The sequence below is a fragment of the Hippoglossus hippoglossus genome, chromosome 3 (assembly GCF_009819705.1).
Source record: "Hippoglossus hippoglossus isolate fHipHip1 chromosome 3, fHipHip1.pri, whole genome shotgun sequence".
NCBI lineage: Eukaryota > Metazoa > Chordata > Actinopteri > Pleuronectiformes > Pleuronectidae > Hippoglossus > Hippoglossus hippoglossus.
The window spans coordinates 11,165,656-11,179,553 of NC_047153.1; the positions used below are offsets into that span (position 1 = coordinate 11,165,656).

General features: G+C 41.8%; 1 protein-coding gene across 3 annotated transcripts in view; it reads left to right on the top strand.

Annotated features, from left to right (window-relative positions):
• The first annotated feature begins 703 nt into the window (after window positions 1–703).
• The window catches only part of acsf3 (acyl-CoA synthetase family member 3), a 29,048-nt gene continuing 15,853 nt past the window's right edge, over window positions 704–13,898 (top strand). The window contains exons 1-6 of one of the 3 annotated variants that reach the window (XM_034579139.1): window positions 704–772; window positions 2,750–3,108; window positions 3,199–3,542; window positions 4,799–4,954; window positions 8,424–8,578; window positions 9,518–9,663. In XM_034579139.1, the coding sequence (XP_034435030.1) occupies window positions 2,832–3,108; window positions 3,199–3,542; window positions 4,799–4,954; window positions 8,424–8,578; window positions 9,518–9,663 (1,078 nt within the window). In that variant the 5' untranslated portion in view covers window positions 704–772; window positions 2,750–2,831. Of the gene's footprint in view, window positions 773–2,114; window positions 2,245–2,749; window positions 3,543–4,798; window positions 4,955–8,423; window positions 8,579–9,517; window positions 9,664–13,898 lie in introns of those variants that run through there. The other 2 variants (XM_034579137.1, XM_034579138.1) reach the window with 2 other exon arrangements.

Sequence of the window (13,898 nt, forward strand, 5' to 3'; positions counted from 1 at the left end):
CAGTGTGGTAGGACTGGCATGTGATCTAAAGCCAATCTGTGTGGGGTAGCTGCGCTGTCTGGTCCCCTGTCCCCGTCTCTGGAGAGCAGACTCTCCCCTGGTCCTGCAATCTACAATCTGAGCATCATGGAGCACTGTGCTTTAATCACAGGTGATCATTTCCTCACTAATCTTTGCTTTTTATATGAAAAGGTGGGAAGTTTATACTAAACAAAACAGGAGGGAATGACATTATATTGTTATTGATATAAAGCCTCATACACTGTCTCTAAACCTCTGGTGTCATATTAACACAGTTCTTACAATCTGGTCACAGGATATTTCAACATTATCTGTGACACGTGTTACGACGCTGTGATTTTACTAAATGGAGTGAGCAGCAAATTACTTTCTACTGTTTTATTGAATAATTTTAATAGTGTAGTCCAAATGAATGGGCCAATGTGTGTGTGCGCACGTGTGTGTGTGTTTTAAATGCATATGTCTATTCATGCACCCAGGTATCACAATCTCAATGAGGCAACATGTTTGAATAACATTTTTTACGTTTTTTTTAGAGGAAGACAAATTACATCATCACTGAAATATCTTAAATAATTAAGTACAGTGTTATTAAAATATCAGTCATTTTAAATTGTCACGATATTGACATCATATATGATATCTGTGTGTACTGACGAGGCGGGAACCATCGTGAGCAGTATTGGTTTCATGTCGGAACGTTAATGCCGGTGCACCGTCCTTCACGACAAGGCACCGGCTTCTTGTTGAGGTGAGTGTGAACAGAATAAAATGTGTTCACAGCGGAACACAGACATTAGTAAAGAGATTTTTCTCGGAAAAATGGATCGTTTAAATCTTCCGTGTTGTTCCTCTGAGTGGTGTCGTCTCCTTCAGTCGCTGTCAGTCACAGAAACAAGTCAAATGTTATGTTTAGCTGAACTTTCTGACGTTGTTGTCCTTGTTGAACCTGATGTGAGCGGTTACAGCTGCTCTGAACGACGTGATGGTTATAAACACAGACGCTTCATCGCCATTTTCAATGTTTAATATCTCAGGAAGCTACTGAGAAAAGGGTTTGAACCTTGATATTTGTGCTGGAAGTTTTCTGGTGAAAGGAGAACTCAGGCAGCAGCTGGTGTCTTATGCAGGAGGGTTTAATGTAGACTTGATGTACAAACGCCAACAGATTAACATGAGCAATTGTCTCCCCCAAGTCTGAAGATGTCTCCCACAGCATCCCAATTCATGTCCCTCATCTTGCGTCACCCATCCCAACAGCGCATCCACGAAAGCATGCATACCTAACCTTTACGTCTAGCCACTGATGTAATACGCAAAAGAATTGGGAGTTGGTGCCTCTCTGTCTGGGCATCTGAATTAGATATGAAAGTCCATGAGCGTAGACACTACAATGTACTGCTAGTTGCCCCTTTATCTATAACCTGACCTTTGGTACTGCTAGGAGAGAAGGGAGTATCTGTGGAATGAGTCTGGCTGTAGTCTCTTCATGGTGAACAGATTTATGAGAATGGTAAAAAATAACTCACAATATTGACACACAGATAGATAGATAGATAGATAGATAGATAGATACTTTATTGATCCAGAGGGAAATGTAGGAATCCAGTATCACACAAAACATTCAAACACAAGAGCATAAGAATAATAAAAGGTCAAAATAAGTCAAGAATAAGTTCACTACAGTGAGATGAAAGTCCAGTCACCAGATCTACTAGAAAGTTGTCACTATAAAGAAGTTTGTGCTTATAAAGATATTTACAATACAAATATTTCATGTATAAGATACAGATTTAAAGATAAATAACTGAAGCTGTACAAAGTTGTTCATTGAAAACATCATAGACAGTGGAGGCAGTCACACATCTACAGACACATTTCTGAAATATACCTTATATCATTTTTGTTGTGTAGATTTGTGTAATAAACAGTCCGGAAACTCAACACTGTTAAGACACTACACGTCAGCTGCAGAGTTCTTGTCCCAGAGAGCACTGCTCTGCCTGTGTAAACAGTTGCCTCATGTCGTCTGTGGCTCTGGAGGCGTGCAAGTCTGACAGAGTCTGAGCCAGAAAACCACGATGTTGAAAATGATTGTAGGACAGGGACCCAGTATCCAAGTGCTACAAAACAGGTAAACTGGACATGGTTGAGTTTCTTGAAGACATGTCACCTCTCATCCAAGAGGCTTCCTCAGTTCTAACTGACTGCTGGGAGTCGTAGGTATACCACCCAGTGTTGTGAGTTTTCAACAAACTTGAGTCTAAAAGTCAGGATCTCTCTGCTGCGTTAACAGGTTTCTGCAGGGCCTTAAAAAGTCTGTAATGTATTCATCTGAGTTTTAGGTCTTTAAAAAGTTTTACAAATGTTAAAACATTACACACAGTACTTGGCTACTTCACTTTATCTTTAATTAGGAAGTGTGAATAATTCTGGGTAACTGGGACGATATTCTTTCATATCTGTTTTAGTTGACATAGGTCTTCAATTTCATTAATAATGGTCAAGACAAAATAGTTAATACCTGCTGTAATTTCTGTCAATAATTGTATCAGTGCATTTTTCAATCTCCCCCTTTAACTGTTTACCATGTGTAAAAGTGAAGTAAAAGGTGGTACACAGGGAGGATAGTCAAAGTCATACATTCCTGTGGGAGAAGATGCTGATCTTTGTGAGCTGCGTGATACAACAAAGCTCTAAAGCTTTTTTTTGTCCTGTCACCTCCCAGATCTCGTCTGATATGAGCAGACTGAGAGTGAAGCCATCCTGAGGTTCAGTCTCTGGAGGGTATGAACAGCTGAGTCTCAAACATGCTGTCAGGACTTGTTGCTGTTGCCCGTCGCTCTCTGAAGCGGACTGTGCCTCACTGGAAAGCCACTCTTCACAGAACCTGTTTTCCATCAAAGGCCAGGCAATGGCTACTGGTTCAAAGGGGCGCTCACAGATGGACCTCCGCCCCGTCATCGAGGATGAACCAGAAGCCAGCGTTTGTCAGAGCTCCAGCATTTGGAGATAGGCTCGCTGTTATAGACAGCAGTGGCAGCCACAGCTACAAGCAGTTATACTGCAGCAGCTTAGATCTTGCAGGTAGAATCAGCACCGCTCTCAATTCTGACTTTGCAGGTCTGGAAGGAAAACGAATCTCCTTCCTGTGTGCTAATGACGCGTCATACACAGTGGCACAGTGGGCAGCCTGGATGAGTGGAGGGACAGCAGTACCACTGTACAGGAAACACCCTCAGTCGGAATTGGAGTATGTGATCTCTGACTCCCAGAGTTCACTGCTAGTGGCGGGGCATCCCTTTGCCGAGATCCTCGAGCCTCTGGCACTGAAGCTGGGGCTGCCGTGCCTGACGCTGCCTCCTACGTCTGACCTGGGCACTTTAGGTGTGGAAGACACAGAGGAGAAGGAGACGTCCGTCACTGACTGGGCTGATCGACCAGCTATGATCATCTACACAAGCGGAACCACAGGGAGACCCAAGGGGGTTCTACATACGCACAGCTCCATCCAAGCCATGGTAAATGTTGTCTTTTTAACCATAACTACATTGGTAACAAACAATACATTTAAAATCCTGGTTGTCATAGATTAATAGACTTCCAGTTTGTCTGCGGTGAAAAAGGGGTTTTCACCACTCTCACCCAGTAGAGCATGATACAGCTGGTGCACACTGACTGAAAAACTAATTAAAATAACGAGCTGTGTGCGTTGTCTAATTTTTTGTTTTATTCACAATAGTCTTGAAATAGACCTGTTTCAAATAATTTAATTAGTTTATAACACCCCTTCAATAATCAGTATTTCATATTTACAATGTTTTGTGTAATATTGAATTCATGTGGGGGTGCTTTTTTAAACTTCAACCCATTTTCAGTTTTAATATTACAAATAAATAAAATCTGAAAATGTTGCTTTGGTGCTACCATATAGAAATAAAACTCCTTTTTCTTGTCTTGATGAAATAAGACTTTCACATCCTTCATTTCTGAAATAACTGCAAGTAGAATATCCTTGTAAAATAGTCAAAAGCTACTTGAGATTCTGAATTTGTGCAATTAAATGACACAACAGACTAGTTGTGTTAATGTTGAACAATGAAAGTGATTCAAGAGGTTGGAAAGTGTTTCATAACTGTTTTTGTTGCTGTATGTTGCATTTCTGAGCCGTTTTATTGTTTGTTGGTGATATTTATTCTTTTTATTTCTGTTAACTACTAAAATCATGATGGTGTGACATCATGAGCAGCTACAATTGTAGTTTCGAAACATGAAAATTAAACGGTACTTAATTTTATCTATAAGTTTACATACCACATAGGGGGAAATTAATTACATATATAGATGTCACAGGAGTGATATTAGAACATAGTGCGGTTTGATTATTTCATTTATCGATTAAATGTCTTTATTCATTGAATTCTGGGAATTTCAGAAGTCATTGATACAGAAAGTGAAGCAAATAAACTTCATCAGAAGACTTACACATGATGCTTTTCTTAAATTCATCCTCCTCAAGGACAAGATGAAATGTATTGTATTCATCGATAAAAACCTACCATTACACACAACAAGTTACATACGACCAGAGGGCCCTAGTACAGTGGTGAAGAATTTAACAGGAATCATTTCTGTAATCTTGAAATGTCCCAACTGACGGCAAGAGGGAGATCATCATGTCTTCAACAGTGGGAGCCGGTTGACATGATTTATTCTGAAGATGATGAAATAGTCTGACCCTTCACCCCTCTTTTCTTTCCTCCTCCCCCCCCCTCAGGTACAGTGTCTGGTTTCAGAGTGGGCGTGGACCAGAGATGATGTCATCCTCCACACCTTGCCGCTCCACCACGTGCATGGCATCGTTAACAAGCTGCTGTGCCCGCTCTGGGTGGGCGCCACCTGCATCATGCTGCCTGAATTCCAGCCTCAGAAGGTCCAGACTGCACTTTATCTCTTTCGTTATCCTCTTCTTCCAACTCTTTCTCTTGGTACAGTGTAACTTTCATTAACCAATAGAGGCAGATTTACAGTTGTAATGTGGAGGGAGACTGAAGGAGCCAAAAAGAAGATGTCCGGCATGGTCAAAGTGTTGCACGGTTGAAAAAGACCTTGAGCTATTTCCACATCAACCCTTCTTTCTCTATGTTTCCTCTTTTACTTTTCTTCTTCCCTCTTTTCTCCTCGCTTCATCTCCTCTCTGTCTCTCCCTCTATCAGTCCCCCACAGCCCCACCTCCCCACCCCCCGCCTGTCAAACTAAGTGTTTGGGGCTCAGTGATGAATTGCCCTGTGTGGCTTTGTATCTGACCAATGCCGACTCACAGCAGGGGCTTAAGCAGCAGATCAATCGATGAGCTGACATTGAAGGATGATAGTGCTTGTTTGGCCCGGAGAAGGGAGGGGAAGATGGGGTGCTAAGCGTGTGTATAGAGGTTTAGATGCACGTGTTTTCCCTATAGTATATGTGTGATTGTTTGTTCGTCAGGACCTCGGCAGCTTGATGGCAGTGACAGTAGAGGGAAAGTAAAGGTCTTTATAGGACATGTATGCATCAGTCAACAGGGGTATTGCTACGTTGTTATTATAGCTATCAGTATTCTACTGTTATCCCTGACCTTGTGTACCAAACCACAAAATCCCTTCTTTCAACCTTAGAAAAAACCCTTTATTCTCCTCCTGCTGAAGTTACAGTACATTGATGAAGTGATCGATAGTCTGTCTCTTCTCTCCCCGAAGATCTTTGAAGGGTAGCCCGGGCAGCAGAGGCCACCATTGATTTTTACTGATTTCGCCTGGAGATAGTGGCAGAAATTTTCAGCCCAGGAATTGTGATCCAGTAAATCGCTGTTAAGTCTATTTCAACTGTGCTGTTTACAGACTGACGTGAGCAGATACTCATCCAGGGGTTTACAACACCAGTCTTATTTTGGTTACTTGAATCCCACTGACCACCTCAACAGGTAATACTGTATTTCAAACAGTATGGAACTATTCCTTCAACATAGCAGAAAAGCACAAATGAAATATTGCAGACATTGACATTGATATTTATTAAAAGGAACTGATAATGCACAAATTCTTGTGTTCTACCAGGTAAAGGCATTTTATCAAGTTGATTGATGGAGGCGTTATTTACACACTCACATCTTCCTCTTCTATAATTCAAAGTCAACACTGTTATCTCTAAAGTGATATTTTATACACTAATGGTTCAGGTTGAATAGACTTGGGGGGCATAAAGCATTTGACAGTGTTTTGGCTCTAGGGATGGCAATTTAAGTCCATATAGCAGCCTGTCGGTCATCCACCACTTTCTCCAGACAAAAGTATCTCAGCTACTATTGGATGAATTCCATGGATATTTGCACACACAATGGTCTCATGGCCCTGAGAGCATGAAGCCTACTGGCTTTTACGAGCCTGTAGTGTAGCTGCAAGTTCTTTCGACACACCTTCGTAACCAATACCAGAACTGTACCTTTTGTACCTTGTTCGTAACGCAACGTAAGCCAAATGCATCAATGTTGTTTTAATAAAAGCCCCTGGAGAGTAAAACCACTCTGAAAGTACTGATCCATCACAAAAAGCTGATAAAGAAATAAGTAAATGATACAATCTGGTAAACCCTTAATGTTAACTTTGATACTTTTTCAACATCTGATTGTTCTTTAGAAGAATTGACGTATTTGAGTGCCGCGCTGAGCAGCTCATACAGTTATTTAGGATGCAGTCCATGGCTCAGGGTTCTCACCACATCCTGTCCCCTAGGTGGAGGCCAACTCTTTGACAGACATAAATTGCCTTCCTCTCCCCTCTAGACTGGACTTGGTGGAAGCGCTCCACTGCACTTGATAGACACCACCCAGAATGGTCAGGGCACACAGTTAATAACCCTGCTCGCTCTGCACAAAGTTTGATTCTGTATGAGCACAGGTGAACTGTCAACGCTGGCACATCTAATGATATTGTGAGAAATGGCACAAGTATAGACTGTAAACAATCATTTGAGTTGTATTTATCTAGATATTCTTTATTAGACGCAGAAGAGGTGATGGAGGAGTTAATAGGTGAAAAATTTGGTGTATTCTACGATGAGGTGACTCGAAGGATGAGTTGAGAAGTGTTTGCCACATTAGGAAGGGATGTGGTGGTACTGTAGGTGAGAGTGATGATAGGAGAGACTGCATCTTTCTCTGTATGTGTCTAGTTGGTGTGTGTGTGTGTTTGAGAGAGAGAGAGAGAGAGAGAGCGAGCGACTGCAGAGGCAGCGAAGCAGGAAATTACGAAATGGAGAAAGAAGGTAAGTGAATGTGAGATAGGGAGCGAAGGTAAAGGGGGGGCCAAAGATGAAGGGAAGATGCAGGGTCAGAGATGAAAGTAAAGAATAAAGAAGACACACTGGGTAAATGGAGGTAGAATGAAAGAAGAAGAAGTGATCTTAAGTAGACTAAGAGAGGAGAGGAGGGGAGGAGAGCGGAGACAGCTGGGGAGGAGCGTTTGTCTCCCAGGGGGGAGACCAGAGTTAGGGAAGCTGTCGTTCACCTTCACTTAATTCATGCTGTTGTCCCATCCTCCCGTTGTCTACTGCGATGCACCCAGACGACTCTGAGTGTGTGTGTGTGTGTGTGTGTGTGTGTGTGTGTGTGTGTGTGTGTGTGTGTGTGTGTGTGTGTGTGTGTGTGTGTGTGTGTGTGTGTGTGTGTGTGTGTGTGTGTGTGTGTGTGTGTGTGTGTGTGTGTGTTGGAGTGGGGTGGGTGGGTGGGGCTGGGTGTGTGAAACAGCTTTGTCCTTGAACAAGTGAGTTAATGTGATATTTGAACAGTATTTTTATATGTGCATGTTGTTCACAATGTATGTTTATGTTCATCAAGGGCTGTGTGTGTGTGTGTGTGTGTGTGTGTGTGTGTGTGTGTGTGTGTGTGTGTGTGTGTGTGTGTGTGTGTGTGTGTGTGTGTGTGTGTGTGTGTGTGTGTGTGTGTGTGTGTGTGTGTGTGTAAAGCCTCTGTAATAGTCAAAAAGCACATTTGTCAACAGTAGCTGGACAGAGGCCTTTTCACTGGCCCACAGCGATCTGCTGTTTTCCTCTCCCTGACCTTTACAAACCATGACTTATTTTCTTGTCTTTTTTTGGCATTGTGTTGACAGCTTTAAAATAAGGTTGCTGTCTGGACTATACTCTGCCATTTACATCAAATACAGGAAAATAAAAATCACACCTCTCTATCACATGCCCTAATGGAATGCATCTGGACGTTATAATTTAGTTTGCTTGGCTCCATCCATTATATACACTGCTTTCCTTTTTTACCTATCCTTATCTCTGTCCTCCCTCTTCACTTAAGTGTTGTGCTTATCTCTCCCCTTTCTCTCTGTCTCTCTCTCTCTCTCTTTGCTGCGTTGCAGGTGTGGGAGATGCTGTTGAGCTCTAAGGCTCCCATGGTTAATGTGTTCATGGCCGTGCCAACTATCTACTCTAAGCTGATCCAGTACTATGATCAGCACTTCACGCAGCCTCATGTCAAGGACTTTGTCAAAGCAGTGTGCAAAGAAAGGATCAGGTACTGGTTGTGGGATGGATGGCAGTCAGCTCACTCATGGGTAGAGGTGTTTGTGGATACGTGTATGCAGGGTGCGATTCTATTTGAGGTGATTACTGACACCAGGGCGTCGGACTGTTGTGTTGAACAAATGACAACCTCCACCGACTTGGGTCAGGAAAAATATTGAACTTCGATATCACAATTTTGGAATATTTTAGCACAAAAAATGTAATTCATAAACTAACTAGTGTCATATTTTCACTGCTTTCCTCATGTGGACAGACGATGGCTGTGATCATACACAACAAAACAAGAATTGAAATGCTATAGAATGCTTGAACATAATTAGGAACTAAATCCACGTTTCAGTACCATGGACAGTGACACTTGGCCAGTGATGCCAAACACATTTGTAAGCTTCATTATTTCAGAGAGTAATCACAAACTGTGAGAGCACAATGGGTCATCAATATAAAAAAAAATAGACTTTTGTTGTACCCATAGATTTTATATAAAGATTGACGACATGACTGCTCCCCAAAAGTGAAGCCAAAGCGTCTCGATCGGTGGATGGCTGCAGTACAGGTTATAAATTCCACCTCCTCCTCTAAAAAGTAAAAGTACAAGCTGAATAAATTTTGGCTGCAGCAGTTTTAGCTAGTTCCTGTCACACTGATGTTTGTTCAAGTGCTTTTTTTTCTGTAAGTTTGATTTTTTTTTTTGTTATTTGATGCAATTAAATAATAATCTAAAACATGTTTTTAAATTTTAGCAAATTTTCTCTGATGTTTCATCAACTTTTAAGGTCATCACTACCCTGATACAGTTTTAAGTTCCAGTCCCAACAGACTGTAAATGAGGATGTTTCACAATGTCTTTTTATGGCATATTAAAGCCTAGAAAGTTTTTTATTTGGAGCCTGGAGGGTTTTCCTCATGTCTGGCCTTCTCCCTCCAGGTTAATGGTTTCGGGCTCGGCTGCTCTCCCTCTTCCCACTCTGCAGCGCTGGGAGGAAATTACAGGACACGCACTGCTGGAACGCTACGGCATGACTGAGATTGGCATGGCGCTGTCCAACTCTCTCAAAGGCCCACGCATCCCAGGTACACAAGTTTGACTGACTGCATACACCCACACAAAAAAGATTTTTGGAAAAACAAAGAGGCAAACAAGTGAAAGTAAGATAAAAGGTCATTGTCAGACCACCTCTGTTTCAAACTGGTTTATTTGAAATCCTTAACTTCAATAAGTGACAATAATGTACTGCCTCAGGTGTAAAAGGACTGACAGCACAAACACAACTGTGCCAACTGTTGGTTCAGTGGTAGGAAATTAAGCCAGAACTAAAAGTTTTGAATGGTATTATAACAGTCATTGGTATTAACCAGTGATGACTGCTGAGGAAGTGGAGACAAGCTGTCCTTCTTTATATACAGTCTATGGCTTGAACACCATCACTCTTACTCAGATCATCAAACATTAGTCATGTGTCTGTCTTTCATTTACAAATGCTGGAACAAGGCTTTCACATTATAAAAATGCTGTTTTATGTTCTGTGTTGTGCTCTTAAGAAACATTGTCATCACTCTTTCAGTGAAACTGAACTCATAGTTTTACTGGCAGTGAAATTGGTTGCCAGTCACCCCTTCTTAAAGATTCACTTTCCAAACTCGATAAGGAGCATCAATGTTTCAACTTATGTTAGATTTTAATGTGTAGCATCTTCTGGGATCTCATGGACATTTTCCTTGGCACAAAAGAAGTTAAAAAGCACAACCTTGCACCACAGCATTATTGGTCAGGTTTACAGAAAACAGCGACAGCATGTTAGCTTGAGCCACATTTCTGGGATTATTCTGCACTTTTGGCCAAAGAAACTGAACCGTTGGTCTCACCACAGATTGAGGTACTTTTCATTTTCTTTCTCGCAAATCTCAGATATCTCTGATATGATTCCGTCTCCCTCACCACTTTGATTCAGTGCTTCAGCTTCGTGGGTCGTGTTTTGATCATAGGAAGTTCTCTCTGGTTTGATGTCAGGTAAAAACCCCACGATCCCAACTACACCTCCCTCACACATGCAGCAACAAAGACAGGGACTGGAAATGAGGTCAGACTACTGGCGGTTGCTTTCTTCTCCCGTCTTTGCCTGCCCCCCCCCCCCTCCTTTTCTCTTCCCATCTTCTCCTTCCCTTCCTGTTCCCCAGCCAACTCTTCCTCTTACAGGTAAAGCTAATTAGCTTGCAAGTGGATTGGGTAATCCTCTGTCTGCTGTTTTGCTGGGGCATTGTTTTGTTTGTTTGTCAGGTTATGTTTGGCATAAACTGAACAGGTTGTGTTTGATTCCTCTCGGGTGATTATTAAGAACGGCTTCAAGAGGTCTATTGATGTTTCCATTGCAGCGCTGAGACTTGTGGAGGATGTGTGCATGTTTGTGTGCCTAGGTGTGTTTGTATATGTAAGTGTATGCAGTCATGAGCTTGTGGCTGTTTGAGTCAGTGTGTTCCTGTCTTGTCTTTAAGTAGGTTAAAATGGATCAATAGCAAACCGTAGGAAACACTCTCAGAAGAGTAGTGGAGTGGAGTCACCTTCTCTATGCTCCTCTTACACACACTCACTTTCTCTTCTCTCTGTCCTTCGCCAACTAAGTAGCACACAACTCAGCTTTTAATGCACCTTATTGACAGCAATTTTATTAATAAGTTCCGACTGTAAATACAGCATCTAACTGGCCTGATTTTGTTGTGTAGCGTACAGTTTTGGAGCATTCCAGATTAACAGCAGCGTGGCTTTCTAGGTCACGTTGCCCTTGTTGAGATGTAAATATGTGAGATGAGTTCACCCTAGTTCTTTCCATCTCATTATTATCTCACTCTGCTGCCCCTTTTATCTTCATAAATCTTTTTCTTCCTTATTTTCAGTCTCTTTTTTTGTGCGTAGAGAACAGAGACACCTTCTCGCCCGAAGTCTCTTCCTCCAGATGTTGTCCTTCCAAACCTTTATGTCATTTACCCTGAAGATTATTTGGTCTTTCTTACAGCTTCTTTGAAGAATAACTGTAGAGCAATACTATTTGGACCCTTTTCCTTATTGCTCCACACATTGCCTGAGTTATACTATTGATTGATTTTGGAGACTTTGCCGTTGAGGTTGTGGAGGCTGTTTTTGTAATTGTGTAGTTTGCAATTTTTCGTTGTACTTGGAGAAGAACTCAAGATGATCCCTTTATTTTTACCAGGTTTGTTCCCAAGGGCAATTTTAATCCTTGGTTATTATGTCATTATGATTGCTACAGACATTTTTATACTAAAATAAAACAAAAGCCATCGATTTTGTGCCGCTAATTTAGGGTTGTGTTGTCATGGAAGTAGGTCAAGCAAAGTAGTCCAGATGTCCCTGTCCCCAGCAACCTTTTCCAGCTTCTTCTGGAGGAGGAGGCCAGGGATCAGCATGCTCAGGCCCCTGACCTGGCTTGTTGCCCGGCTTTCATTGCAGCCCAACCTGATGCCTGTTCCTGCTGTGGTGAACCCAGGGTGTTGACTTTGTGTAATTCCATGGCTTCAGGGATTAAGGGCCCAGTCACCAGGAGTTCACTGGTGAGCTCTCCTGTGAACCAGGTCTCGCTCCAGGATTGTGCCCTTGTTTTCCTGAGCCAGTCAAGTGAAGAATAACTTTATTCTGGTTGTTGTAAATCGAACTTAGTCTGATCTCTCTACTTGAACCAATTTGCTTTGGGAGGCCAGGGGCAAAGTAATGCCCCCCACCTGAAGTGTCCTTAAGCAAGACACTGAATGTCCTCCAGCTGAACCTGATCCTCATCCCACTCCGCTTCTGTACTAATGAAAATAAGTTACCAGAACCACCTTGTGCTGCAGGTGTCAATTAACCTTGTTCACACTGTCCACAGCAGTCCAGGATATCATTATAACCAGTGGTGGAAGATGTATTGAGATCCTTTACTCCAGTAAGAGTACCAATACAGCAATATTACAAGTAAAATTCCCATTTATGAATAAAAGTACATAAATATTAATAGCTGAAATACTGATATTATATATGGCATTATAAGATGATTAATACTGAAGCATCAGTGTGTTTTAGAAACTGCCCAAGTTTGTAATTGAGCAGCTTGATATTTTATCAATTGTGTAAAATTTAAATCTTAAAAGTAACTAAAGCAGTCAAACAAATGTAATGAAGTATAAAGTACAATATGAAATAGTTAATTTGTTACTTTCCACCACTGATTATGCCCTCGACAGACACAGCTTGTCTAATCTTCGGACTCCAACTTGTTTGTTATCCTGCTCAGTATCAGTCTTTTGTGGTCATTTCCCTTATGGACTGAATGCATGTGAAGGGGGGCATGTGATAGACATTGCCAATCAAGACTGGAGTGGACTGGATCAATATGAAGCGAGAGGATCAGTCTTTAATTAGGACCTGACCTGCTCCTCACTGCGAGATCAGTGGTCTGTGAAACGGCATAATAACCTTAAAGGTGAAGGAAGCGATTCTCATCCGATACACTTTTTGTCAATCTCAGTAAATAACTCCTCCGTGCCCGCCAGCTCTCCATTCTGTGGGTGTTACTGGACAGCCCTTGCTCTGTAAATGAGAGATAAATAAAATATCTTGGTCCATGCCACACAACAGTATTCCTGCTACAGCAACAGGGAATGTTAATGCACAGGAAAAGTAAAAGAAGCGGGGACATTGTGAAAAAAGGGGAGGTGGGAGTGAAAGCTGGCTAATCTGGCACATGCTAGTGTATAGTACCAATCTAAGGATTACCAAGGGAAGGGGAAAGAGAAGTCAATCCTTCTTTCACTGCCAGACACGGTAGATTGTTGTGTTATGTTGCAGAGCCAATAGTAATATTTGTCCCATCTTGTTACTCATCACGTGTGTCTGTGTCAGTTATGTAAAATTACTTGCCCATTGGCATTCAGCTTGCTTTGTAGTTTTCCATACGTCCATACAATGTGAAACAACAGTGTGAAAAGGGTTTAATATACTGTAGAAGAGCTAAAAGCTGTATGTGTTGTATTGTTACCTTACTTATTAGCTTGGCTATAAACCTCTGATCCTTTGATTTTCTTCAGATTCATCCAAAAATCTGTGAAAAGTAGAAGCAGGGAAGGATGATCTTGTGTTATTGGGTTTACTTGATACCATGGGTGCTGCAGTTCATACATTTTGAGAATTCAATTCACTTGATAGATGGCAGTGTCTTGGAGTGTATCTGGGATCTGTTTTTAAGAGTCTAAGACAGATGTCCAGAAACAGTTCTCTTATTTGGAGTTTACGCGGATGCTGGTGAGGCTGCATTGGGCAT